Source organism: Anomalospiza imberbis, chromosome 2 (genome assembly GCF_031753505.1).
Source record: "Anomalospiza imberbis isolate Cuckoo-Finch-1a 21T00152 chromosome 2, ASM3175350v1, whole genome shotgun sequence".
Classification (NCBI taxonomy): Eukaryota; Metazoa; Chordata; class Aves; order Passeriformes; family Viduidae; genus Anomalospiza; species Anomalospiza imberbis.
In genome coordinates, this window is record NC_089682.1 from 50,820,205 (window position 1) to 50,833,878 (window position 13,674).

The 13,674-nt window shown below is 40.1% G+C and overlaps 1 protein-coding gene across 5 annotated transcripts in view; it reads left to right on the forward strand.

Moving 5' to 3' along the window:
* The window catches only part of IMPG2 (interphotoreceptor matrix proteoglycan 2), a 54,631-nt gene that overhangs the window by 11,648 nt on the left and 29,309 nt on the right, over nucleotides 1-13,674 (forward strand). For all 5 annotated transcript variants that reach the window (XR_010996192.1, XM_068180881.1, XM_068180879.1 and 2 more), the window contains 3 exons: nucleotides 2,791-2,957; nucleotides 11,182-11,213; nucleotides 11,312-11,335. Coding sequence is in view for 4 of the 5 variants with exons in the window: in XM_068180881.1 (XP_068036982.1) it covers nucleotides 2,791-2,957; nucleotides 11,182-11,213; nucleotides 11,312-11,335 (223 nt within the window). In the remaining variant the exon portion in view is untranslated. The remainder of the gene's footprint in view (nucleotides 1-2,790; nucleotides 2,958-11,181; nucleotides 11,214-11,311; nucleotides 11,336-13,674) is intronic.

The following is a 13,674-nucleotide window of genomic DNA, read 5'->3' on the forward strand; positions in this document are numbered from 1 at the left end:
CAGTCTTTCTTAGCCAGTCCATGAATTTACTCTTGAGCACCCTATGGGTAAGCACATCTGAGGATGGTTATTGTGTTAAGCCCTTACAGCCTGGATTTGTTATCCTGCAAAGCAATCCCCTGCTTTACAAACTGGCCAGTTGGAATAAACAAGACAGTGACAAGATGGACTATGTGTCAACAAGGTGGTGCAGAATGATTGTGTTGGTGAGCAGCTCACCAAGGTGTGGTTTCCTGGACAAGGCTAACAGAAGTGTTCAAATGGCAGTTGTGGTAGATGCTTGCTTGGAGTTTTTAATCCCTCCCTGTGTGTCAGAACTAACACTCTGACTGTGTGGAAGGAAGAGAATACAGAAGGAATTTGCACTATGTTTTCCATCTTGTTTCCTACCTCAGTGGAAACAGCTAGACAGGAGAGGCGGGAGAGGACAAGATGTGACTCCTTACCCACATCTCCTTTTGCAGAATACATGGCTGCATTGACAGCTTAGGTCTAATTAATGGGCTTGGAGCCCACGGATGGCACAAAGCCTTTGCTACTGGAATTCAGTGGGGTGTCTAATTCCAAATGAAAGGACACACAGAAAATCCTTAATCTATTGGGAGCCGATTGGAGCAATTGTTTATACAGGAGCAGCTCGTATTCAGGCAAGACACTGTCTCATCACGTTTATTTTAAACTTGTTTAAGAGCATTAAGGAAAATTATCTTCAATTACTTGCAACTCGAAAGCCAGTCCTTTGCCTGTTGGTATTTGAAAACTCTAGGATTAGACAGTGTCCCTGCAATGTTTTTGCAGGCTATTGCTATGGCTTCAGTTGTTACTGAGAGTCTGCTGAGGACTTACCCCAGCCACAGAGAGTAATCTCATTGTAGGATTGTTGCTCCACAATGTGGCACGTGGAGTGAAAGGTATGTAGGATACAATTACCACCAAAAGAAATGTGAGCAAGTGATAATCCTTAGCGTAGGCTTCTGGATTTGAAACTAGACTTCAGTCTTTTCCTGGATGCCTAGCTCTTACAAGTGGGATGGTAGAGAGAATATTATGGATGTTATTCTGCTTCAGGAAGCTTGTTAGTACTCTAGCAGGAGCCAGGAATCCCAGAGCAGGATTATGGCTTCAGTGCCTGAGGTTTATGCAGAGGTCAGATGGAAATGTGGTCTCTGCCTCAAAGGGTTTGCAAATGAAACTTGAGGGGGGAATGTGAGATGGTGCATGGATGTTTATCAATTTGGCTATTTGTTTCTGATTAATAGAGATGCATACACTGATTGGAAACATGGACAGTACTTTCCAAATTAGTGTGTTTTACAGATAAAGTTAACTGCCTAGATGCTGAAGGGGTGGTAGAACAGTAATATACTACTGACAGTTAATAATGCAGACTTTGGGGACTTTATTGTTCTCTGGTCCTGCATAGCACATGAGCTACAATGCTAATCTCCATGTCATAAACCTGGGAGTGTGCCATGGAAATGAGAAATGTCTTTGTGTCTGTACAGTTCCACAACAGAGAAATGGTCTCAGCTGCTCTGATAAACTGAAATTGAGGGTGAAGAAAAGAACTTTTTCTGTATGGTGCCATCCAGTGTGCCAGAGTCAGCTCAGCTTTAAGGGTGCTGCTGCATAGGAAACAGTTCCTTAATGTTGCTGTTTGTAAAGCCTTTGCATTTAAGAAAAATGTCCATCTTGGTTGAATAAAAATGTTTCCATATGTGATCTATATGTTAAGTTTTACATAGGTACATTTCAACAACTTTGGAATTTGGAAAACAAAGCATAGGGAAGAAATAACAGCAAGGTACTGGGTTTGGCAACCCAGAGATAATTTTAAAGCTGATTGAAGAAAATGGATTTCTGGAGATAGATTTAGTCTCCTGTAAGGGCTTGCTTGTGGTGTCAGGACTGTCCCGGAATGCAAAGCATTTCTCTGCTAAACTGTCTAATAAGTGAAATCAGATTAGGCCAAAAAGCAGGTTTGTCTGCTACTCCTCCAGAATGGCATTTGGTACAAATGATTTTGAGAGTTCACCTTTTAATGTTGCTCTTTTCCAGGACACAATGAAAATCCTATAAATCTTTCTCTCTTTGAGTTATCCTGGGTCACAGAGTAGTTCTTGTTTGAGCATCATGTGACCAACTGCTCTGACTGGCAAAAAGAGCATGTGCAAGGCTGGGAGATTAAAGTAGGCAGTGTAGTATATGATATTAAACCTTAATTCTCAGGCTGACTCTTCAGAACTGTCCAGTTCTTTCTCAGTGAACATGTACAGCACAGCTAGAGCTTGACTTATTTAGTAGCATATTCTTTTGTCATCATCCTGCCTTGTTTTTTGAATTATGAATGCAGTTGTAATTTCTGAAATGTATTTTAAATTCTAGGTAAAGGTGAATATGAAGGAATTGTTACTGACTGAGCTTACTAGACTTTGATCAGTGTCACCATCTTTCTTACAATTTATGCTCCACCTCTACTTCCTATGAGGACATTTGCCATAGTATTTTGGTTTTCTAGGTTTTCTAAAAAGTCAATTCATTGATCAAATGGCAGTTTCACTCAGTGGAAATACTGTTGTTCAGGGAGAGAGGTAATATGAGAGCATCATCCACCATATCTTCATTTCAGTTGCTTCAATGCTTTCCTCAATTCCATGTAGATGTCAGGTTGCTGTTTTCTATATGCTAATGTCCTGACAAGCTTACAACATTGGGAAAATAATAGCCTGGCTGCTTGTGCCACAGAAGCACTCCTGTTTTACTAACACCAGACCTTTCTTGTGCCTTCAGTGTGCCAGGAAACTGTCTGGGAGGTCTTCAAGACATTCTGGGATAGACTGCCGGAGCGTGAAGAATATAATACCTGGATGAGCCTGTGTGAGGAAGGCATGATGAGCATCTTTGAAATGGGCACCAACTTCAGTCAGTCTGAGGAGCACCGGAGCCTGATCATGAAGGTGGGTGCAGCAGCTGCTTGGAGAGTTCTCATGGGCAAGGGCATTGTGTCCCACTGCAACATGCACCTTAGGCATATGGCATTTGGCAGTGATGGACAGAGCCCTCAAGACAGGCAGGCGTGGGTGTTCCAGCTCTGGGATCTGTAGTTCTGAGATCAGTTCCAAAATAAAGTTGTGGGTGATCCAATGCAGAGAAAAGCAACAATGATGAAGAGATGGTGTCTTTAGCAGATGTGTTCCTGACAAGTAGATGGTGTTCAGACCCACCTCATGAGCCAGGCTGTGGTGCCTTTTCCCCTGGGGTGTGTAGCAGCCTCCCTGCTCTGAGCTGCATATTGAGGTACCTTCAGCACAAAAGGCACTTGGGAGCAGGAAGTTCCAAGCTGTAGTTCTGGTGCTACCAAGCCCTATGGCATAATTGCCTGTTGGGTGTTCTACAGGTCTGTGATGTCCGTGCATTGCTGCCTGACTGAAATGAGTGTAGTTATAAATATAAAAACTTTGGTGTCCTTTGAAGGCAATGAATAACATTAGGTAACTCGCCATGGAAAGCTGCAGGTTAAAATCAATGTATGAGTGTAAAACAAGTCAATAAAAAATGCTGAATATCTTTATATATTTTCTGTTGATTCAAGTTTATTTTAGCTTACAGAAAATAAAAGAAATATTAAGTCAAACTGAAAAAGCCTGTCTCAAATGAAATACAAAGATGTAGTTTCAGGAGTTGGTGAATTTTAAAATAAAGTGCCTGAGTTTGTATTCATCTAAGATACAGTAGATATCTTAATTTCTCTGGATAACAGGCTTCTTAAAATGTGTGGTGGCTTATGGATCTTCTTTAACATTACTTTTGCAAGCTAATGGAGTAGTAGTTTTATGAAGCTTGTAAGTCTTAAATGTCTAACTCCATAGAAACAGTAATGTTCAGTCAGTGTGGATGTGCTGATTTCTTCCCCTCCTGCTTTTTTGCTGGACTTCTGTGCTAGGAATGTGCACTAAGGAATGTGAATATGGAAACTGATGTGGATAATGGAAAGAAGGTTGTTTTTTGTTCTTTTTTTTCTTTTACCTGAGCCTGCATGTTAGTCTTCCCAGGTGATGCTAGCCAAAGTTTGCTTCTGTGAAGTCTGATGATGCTGTTGCCCTTGGAAGTCTTTGCAAAACGATAGAGAGAAATGAAATTAATGTGATTTTTTTTTTCATGCACACAGTGCATGTACTGTTTTGTGTTCAATTTTCACAGTGAGATGATCTATAGTGGGAGTTTATTTAAACAAATCAAGATTACTCTTGGAAAGAGAATGATGCATCTAACTTCCCACTGCTGCTCTCCCTTTTTGGGTATGGCTCTGCAGCATTTCAGTGGAATCAGATAAAGTGCTCTGGGTTTGATCTTTTCAGAATGTTTCCTTTCTCCTGTAGATGGATATATTCCCTTCAGCAGTGCCATAATCTGGAAAACAGTCTGTTCATTCTTCTATTTTCTTTCAGCACAAGTGGTAAAAGGTGATGGCTCATGAGCTGATGTGATGGCAGACTAGTCTGTGACAAGACGGACCAAATGCTGTCACCTCTGTGCTCCACAAAATGTCACAAATCAGTCAGGTGACTTTTTTTGAAGAAGAAGCTGAACTCAATTTGACTTTGAACCAAAGACTGAAGGCAAGAGCACCCTATCCCCCAATGAGTCACTCTCAAAAGGTCCAATGGTATTTTTAAATGCATGGGTCAGAGAGTGGATTTAATTGCTCTAGTACTGACTCACCTTTCTCATATGTGTTTGTGCACAAAATTCTTGTTAGAGTATAAAACCTTTTTAAAGCAGCTGTGAGAATGTTAAGTCCAAACAGATGCAGTGGATACATCTCTGCTTTTAAGAACATCCTTCTTCCTGCTAGCTGCTTTCCCCAGTCTAATGTGGTGGTAAGAGCTGGGGCTCAGCCTGTGGGAGCAAACACACTTTCTAAAAGCCCTGTTGTCCAACTCCCTTGTTCTTTCCACTCTCACCAGCTTAGAAGTCCAAGTTGTATGGTCAAGCCTTTCCATTACTAGTGGGATTTTGCTTCCCTCTCATTACAGAATGTTCATTCATTTGGTCATGATTAGCTGTTGTTATTTTTTTCCCCATTCCTTAAATTTGATCTCTAAAGCAAGGAGCCCTTGTCACCAGAGGGCTGCTGTTGTTTCACTGCATGCACAGGACTCTGTAGTGGGCAGGTGTGGTACATGTGAATGGGCCACACTGTTCCTTAAAAGGAAGATTCACTTCTGCAGTGGTTTTTTTTTTTTTTTTGTTTGATCATTACACTTATTAAATACCACTTTTTTCTAATCTTCCTCTGCCCTCCAATGTCTGCAAATCATCTGTGGTTAATTTCAAGAGGTTAGTTGAGAGCCTGTAAATTCTGGAAACCATGTTGGCAGATTCTGTCAGTATTATTTCGTAGTGTATTTCTGTATTACTTTTTGGTAGATTGCAACATGAAATTTAATTTTTAGAAATTATGCATGTCCTGAATTTTCCCCCTCTCTCTCAAAAGAAGTTCAGTGTGTCTGAAAATTAAGCAAATTAAATCTGTGGTGTTTGCTTTTAATAAACAATAATTCAGCAAAATTATTGCTTTCATGATATTTTTGTTGTAGTGTGGAGGGCCTGTTATGAGCAGTGTAATTAAATGCCATCTTATTAGCCTTTTCTTTCTTATCCTTTCCTCTAATCCCCAGTAGTCACTGTCACACTCCCACAGATGCTGCAATGTCTGCTCCATCCCAATTTAGTTCATGTTGAGAAAAATTCTTTCTCTTACTTTAAACATACTTTTTTACTGGATATCAGTTGAAGCTTAGACCACCTTGTCTCAGCTTTCATACTTCTTTTTTTGTCTTGGAGATTTGAGGTCTACCTCTGGGGGTTTCCATGTAATATCTTATATACATGCATGTTCTGTATGCACCAATACAGAATATATCATGAGTTTCTTTAAGCAGATCACCTGCCAGATTTTCAGAATGAGCAAGTGGACATATTAATGCCAAGCATAAAAAATTATTTTAAATATCTTTTTTTCCCCCTTGAATTTTCATATTAATTTGTGTGATCATGTTAACTGACAGTACCTTACATATGAAGAACAGTATCCTAGCTAATTTCTTTGGATATTAAGTAGATTTACAAATTGTGAGATTGTCAACCCATCTTTTTTAAAATTCCTGACAGAAATGCAAATGGAGAAGGTAAATCCAATCCATAGGGTGGGTTTTTTCCAGTATATATCTTCATGTAAACATTCCTTCCTATAAATTAACTTGGCTTGTGTTCCTTACTGTATAGCTGTATTTTCAGTGGGGAGCAAAACCCTGTTACATAGAATATAGCATTCATCCTCTGTAACATCCTCATTCATCCCATTCTATACTTTGAGACATGTATGTTTGGAATTCCAGTATTGCCAAATTTGCCCTGACTCTGCCCTGTGATATAGGCCATGTTCCCACTTGAACAGACAATTTTTGGAAAATCCAGGTGAGGAGGTATTGATTTCCCAAGAATCGTGGATGACTTGCTATGAGATTGAAACACTGCTGCCAAAGCAACACAACCTGTGCTGTTCAGAGGAGAATTTACAGCTGGCATACAGGACTCCTTCCTGAGTCCATAGCAAAAAGCAGCTTAAAGCCTGATCCTGCAGCGCTTTCAGTGTAAAGTTTTGTCTGCATCCTGTATTTCCAGTGTGGGTATGTAATACATGTTATAATTTCAATTTCCCCAGATTTCAATCAAATTTCAGAAAACAAAATTTTGAGGAGTTGCTGTTCCTTACAGGTCTGATGACAGTCTACAATGACAAAAGATGTTGAGAAAAGCTGTTATGAGAAATTAAGCCTTAAAGGAACCCATGCAACTTAATCTGTTGAGCAGATACTCAACCATACCTGCTGAGGACTCCTGTACTATCCCACGTCTTTAACAAAGTATATCTGACAGTGTTGGGCAGTTGTTGCCCTATGCAACAGGGCATAGCTCCTGTTGTCCTGTTGTTGGGACAACAGGAACTAGGTTATGAATTGTTTCCAAAGGAAGCAGGTCTGTGAGATTTTTTTGGTTGCTGGTGAGAGGAAAATTTGTGCTCTGCCCACTCTGGTGGGTCTGAGAACCAAGACTAAAGCTGAGATTTAGTGTGGAAATGAGTTTGTGGTAGAGCTTTCCCTGAGATTCAAAAGGCAGACAACTTCCCCAGGAATCCCCAAAACTGTGATGGGAGGTGCTAATCTACTGAAAGGCAACTTGAAAAGTTCCCAGGACAAGATGCAAACCCTTCAAGGTGTTGACTCAGCAGTACTTTTGTGTAGTATTGACTTTCCAGCCCATGAGCAGTTCTATCTGCTTCACTGTCTTTGCAGCACAAACTGCTCAGTGACAGATTAGGGTAAGAGGGGAGAAGGCAACCCTGCCTGAGGATGCCTAAAGCACCTCCTTAGCTTGATGAAAGGGGTATTTAGCAATGTAAAATGAGTGATTTTGCCTGAAATCTGAGAGCCATATTTGAAGGTGGGATGTGGCATCCCAATTATATGAATTATTTGTAACCACTTACTCCCAGTGCTGTTGCTTGAATACTTCACAGAGGCAGAATATTTTGTATTCCTCAGGTTCCTGTGGAAGATTTCTTCTGCTGTCTCTCCTCTTCCCCTGTTCTGTGACCTTCCTTGCTTACCATTGTCTTTCTCTGTTTAATTAAATGTCCTAACCACTCTTTCTGGTTCTTTACATTATTTTCTTTGCATAGAACATCTTTAGTTTCTTCTAAATCTGGAAAAAAGCAGATCATATGTGCTCTTTCACATCCCCCATCCCCTTCTATGCATGCAAAAAAAATTTTCAGTTGCCCTCCTCTCAGCCATAGTGTCAGATTTCCTTCAACCCTTTTCTTATCCATGCACTTACCGTTCTCTTATTGATTTTCATTCTTTGCATTACAAGTTTTAGCCTCCTCTGGTTTAAAAAGAAAACCCCTCCACCCTTGCACTATATATGTCTGTAGCCTTCATTTCAAGGTGCACATAGTTGAAACAATACCTGTTCCACTAAGCTGCTCCTGCTATTTCTCCTCTAACTCACTGTAGACAGTATTTTTACCTAACCTGTCTGGGATGTGCCTCAAAGCACTGCTCCCTATTCTGGCCTTTCTCTACAGCTTCAGTTCTGGGCATTGTCCTCCCTTTCCTTGAATAATCCCCAGTGTTGTGGCCTTGCCATCATGACAGTGTGGCTCTGCCATGCACCATGGTGGGAGATCAGGACTGGCAGATAGAGAATAATTTCTTGGTGTGACTTTCCTTGTTGTAAATGAGGTGTATAGCTGGGTTAAATCAAATATGCTTTGTACAGTACTACACAGATGGGATTAACTAATATGGGATCATTTCAGATCTCCATGACATTTCCTTTGCCTTTTTCTCCTGCCTGGGATTACCCTCAGGATATTTTGTATTCTGTGCATAACGATAGTCTCTCAGGATCAGGCAAGAATATCCTATATAATGGCTTTTCTCCAACATCCTGAGTTGACAGAAGCTCATCTGGTCAGTACTACATGTGATTTGCTGCATTGTTGTAGCCTGTTTAATGTATTGGTATTAATTCATGATAACTTTTCATTACATAAAATAACTTTTGAGAAAGGCAAGCACTAAAGCAACAGACACAAAACTCAGCTCCCAGCATTAGGAGAATTGGTGTAATAATGTAAAGAACGTCTCACTTCAAGAGAACTAATTTTGTACAAAGCACCTGCCAGAGATAGCTTCAATGAGTAAAAGCTCCACTCAGCTTTGGTGTGGCTGCTGCTGTTATGGAGAACTATTTATAGATCACTTCAAGTATTAAAAGGGTGAAAACATTAAATAATCTTTGCATTCTGTGTGGAATAGGTAAATTTCTGACTCCATCTTAATGAAGGAACTGAATCAGAGAAGTGAGGTGTTTTGGCAAAGGATGTTCTGTCCTAAATTATTAAACAAGCCAAAATTAGAACTCTAGAGATCTTGGCTTCTAATTAGGGGGAAAAGGTGATGTTTGCCATGGAGTTCAAATATGTCATCACTTGTCCCACCCCAGGCTGGAAAGCAAATTAAACTTTTGAGAGAGAGGAAGACAGTCACACTTCAGGCTATTGCAATAGGGGGTGCTAGTTTACTATGAAATTATATGAGAATTTAGTAATTTGATGCCTTATTAAAAATGTGCGTGTGGAGATTGTGTAGTGTTTCTTATTCTAGACTTTGGCCATTCAAATTATGATTTGACATTTCAGGTTTGATTCTTATAAGTTCTCCTTATAATTTGTTGACTAGATGACTTGGAAATAACAAGACATATTGGTTAAGTCCAGGGACTCGAACTCAGGGAATCTGGGAGCCACCAGCTCCTCAGACTGCCCTGCAACAGAGTTTTGGCCCAGGCACCCCTCACTGGGCCCAGGCACCCCTCACCCTTCCTATTACTTTCTCTAGGAAGTCAGGACTGCACCGAGCTCTGGTCTCAGGGACTTTTGAGGAGCAGTGAGTAAAACTGCTGGGTACAGACTAGCACTGGGTCTGAATAGACGTGTGTGGCCTGTAATACCTGGTGTTAGATTAACAGCACTTATAAATTTTCCTGACTGGCTGAGTGTGGATTAACATCTCCTTTTCTAATGAAAAAAACATTTTTACTGAGCTACTACTTACAGATAACATTCCAAAGCCTTGTAGAGAGGGAATAAATCTCTATCTTCCTTGTAGATGCCAGTGCACTAGGGGTGAATATAGCGGCACTGCAGAAATCAGCATAATAAGTCCTTAATAAAACTACCCAAAGTCCAATGCAGCTTTAGTGGCCCCAAGTTAGTTTCCACTGTAGACTGCCTGGTTGCTTTGTTTGTCACTTACAACTAGTCTTGTTGTGTCTTAGCTTTTCATTCTAAAGAATCTGCAAATGCTTCATTAAATTGAGTTGTATAATAAATGTTGGTCAGAGAACATACTGAAAGGCAACCTGACTGAAATTAGTATTTTGGCAAGCCCTGCTTGGGCTGATGTCCAAGCTGTCTGCGGTTCTAGCTGTGATCACAATGCCCCCATGTCCTAGAAAGAAGAGAAGGCTACTAACTGACATGGCTCCAAATCAATAACAGCTGAATTTCTTCACTTTCCTAGAAGCACAGGAAAACACAGGTGAAGAAAGTGAACAGGCAAAAAGTCTCTTTTGCCTTTTCAACCCTCCTTCACAAGAACCACCATAAGGATAGCTTAGAGTGACAATCTTTAGGTCTTCTCTGTTTTTCAGACAAGTTTGCAAAGTGAAAACAGTATGTTTAAAGCTAATTTTAATTTAATTTCAAAGGGGATACTTGAGTTTATTCACCTCCTGTTGTTTTTACTGAAAAATATACCTGCATTGATTATACAAAGAAAGCCAGCCCAATAAGCAGTCTACCAAACAATCCTTTTTTGACCCCCTAAAGCAGAGAAGTAGGAATTTTGTGGATAGACATTCATTCTATGTAACTATTCGATATTCTCTTTATATTGGTACAGCAGCAGGATACAGCATTATTTCTCAACAGATCCCATTATTTCTCCAGACCTCCTCCACTTCTTGTGGTGTTCCTCACAGAAGCATCTCTGACTTGCCTCTAGAACTGATGGCACTAATACCTTGAGAATTTTGATGAAAAAAATATGAACTGTGTAGCCCTACACCAGTACAGGAAAAAACATCATCCCTGCCACTTGTATAACTGAACAAAGTAATGAGATTAATCCTGCTGTGGTATTTCAAGCTGTAGCTTTACTTTCAAAAGATTGTTTTCAATCTGTAGACAATTAGAAGAAGTAATACTGAATTTCTGAAGACTGCTTCCTTAAAAGGTTCTTAATGTTGGCATCCTCTAAAATGGGAGAATGTTGTACCTGCAGAACACTTTAGGAAATGTAGAGCACCTCTGAGAAACCTAATGCTCTTTACACTGTCTGATGTTGAGTTTCAGTTGTATTTTGGAAATGTCAGACATATTTCCTTTTCAGCAGGGACTTTGTTAATAAATTTTGAACTTAACAAATGAAAGTACAGAGAATAGAATTAATTCAGCATGCAGAAGGAAATAAAGGGGTGTAAACTGCATTTCAATTTATTTCAATTTATATTACTCAAATATATTTAGGATTTGTTTTTGTTTTCCAGAAACTGGCCTATACAAAGGAAGCAATGGGCAGGTGAGTATCTGTGTTCTCCTTGTATTTTATTTTCTCTAGAGATAACAAGATGGCTGAGTCGTGACATTTTATAACCTTTTCTCTCTTTTTCTTCTCAGTTCCTGTGCTGATTGGTCATGTGGGTAAGTAATTTTCCCTTTCTAAAGGCTAGTAGTAGGTAGTTTCTCTGGTTCTTGCTGCTGTTGGCACTGATTGGTGCACTGGAGATGAATAAAATTCACCTTTGTGCAAAAGGACGTATAGAAAAGTGTGGTCGAGAAGTCTGGTGGTTCTTGCCTGTGAGCCACCGTCTTGGTATGGTTGGCAGGCTCAAAATAGCTCAGCCAATCTGAGGCTTGTACTTCTGCTTAAGTGTGTCATCACCTTGTTGGCTGCCAGGCACAGACACAGGCTATTTACCTGAAGAGGTTTAGTGGGAGAAATCTGTTCAGGAAAAGAGGTGTGTCCATAGTCACTTGTGTTAGTGTTCTGGTTGTCTTGAAAATCTTTCCCAAAGGCTTTCAGGTAGTCCTGGTCATCATTACAAAAACAAAAATTGAATATTTTGAAATGCTATTTTGAAAGACTTTCAAGAGATGTGTTCCATAAACAGTTACAAGGGAACTGGCTGTTTGGGCTCCTCACACTTTTAACAAGGCAATAAAACTGAAAAATAATTTGTGGCATCTTTGTAGCAATGCAAACCTGAACTTGACCTGTTATTTTCATGTCTTTTATTGAACTGAAAACAAGTTCAAATTATTATTGCTCCATTGCTACTCGGAACTTAATCTAAGCTGTTATTTGTAGGGTCATTTAAATGCAAACAATCTGCTGCTGAGCTCCTCTGAAAAACTGGCAGGTTCAATTCTCTGCTTTACAGGCCACATAAAGCTATGCTAAATGTGAGTAATTAAAATACCAGGAAGACTAATTATTTGACAGACTTCTTAGAAAAGCCCCCAACTTCTCAAATTAGGTATCCTCATAGTGATTGCTTAACCACAGCATATGTTAAAATTAATAATGTGAGATAATAATGGCTAAAGTGATTCCTAAAAGGTTGGTTTCTCTCTGTCCTGTGGAGCTGAGTGCTCCTTTGACAAGAGCACTCCCTGAAAACTCCAGGTCAACTGGATACTGTCCCTCTGTTCTGAAGAAGCTTGAGTTTGAAAACCTGCTGCATCCTTCTGTGTGATCACTCAGAAAATCTAGTAAATGTAGAGATACATGAGGGGAATTGGAGTCAATGCATTTAGAGTCTAAGCATGGTACTCTTACTTACTCTTAGTCTACTCTTACCATGTACTGGGCTAAGCAAAGGAACATTGCAAAAAGACAAGCTTTTGATTGAAAGGTGGATCAGAGTGATAAAATGTACTTGTCCAAAAGCCATTTTATGAAGTGTTTCATGGCAGCATTAAAGGGGTTCCAGTAGACAACTGGCAAACTTTGCCAAACTCAGTTCACTGTGGGGCTATACTGCATCTGCCTCAAAATTACATTGCTTTTATTTCAGTATGTATTGCTTCAGACTGTTTATAGCTTTAGGTTGGGATCTTTGTTATTGCTGGTTTAAATTTTGGGTTTACTGTATCTTTTCCTCTGAGATTTGTTGTTTGTCTTGTGCTTGGAAATTGTTTTATAGCATAAAGAGGGTGATAGAGGACTGAAGTGGTGGTAGAAACAGGTAGACTTGGCCTGGGTAATGGAACATCAGGAGAAATTAGTAGAAATTATTTTTTCCATTATAAAATACAAACTTACTTTAAGACTATTCCAGGCATCTTAGACCATTCATGGTTTAAGATGTGAAGTTTGTAAGCCAGAGTCCTATAAAAAACAAAGCCATGATTTTCTGTCATGGGTAGAAGATATCTTATCTAACTCCAGACATCTTGCCCCAAAAGGAGTAAGTCAGCCATTTCAATACTACCAACAGCCAATGTTAGTCTCTGAAAAATAACCAGACCTCCCAGTAAAGATCAGAATAAATGTTCTTCTAAAAATATTCTGTAAGAAATTATCATAAGTACCCATCCCAGGACCACCATCAGCCTCTAAGGTGCAAGATGGTAAATCCAGTGTCAAGTCCCTCCAGAAGAAAGGAAAAGTGAGTGCAGTTCTACGCTCTCCTGGGCTGTGCTCTTCTCACCTGCTGACCCACATGTGCAGAGAGAGGCTGGCCCAGTGCAGGGCAATGCTAGGATCTGAGCACAGCTGACTTGTCACCCAGCTGTGGCACCTGTGTCAGAAGGGACAACTGTTCTGGTCTTGTCTTGAGGGAAGGCAGGACTGTCGTCAGTATCTAGCTAAGACGTTCAGGTGAGATTCCCACACTGCCAGGGAAGAGCAGACTTCTCCAGATGGTGCCTTGAAGTGAGGGTCTAGCTGAAGTCTCTGATTTGTCCTGTGGTGAGATCCAGTATCTCTGATGACTGTGCAGAAGCAGCCATTTCACTTTGGAGGCCTGGCACTGGGC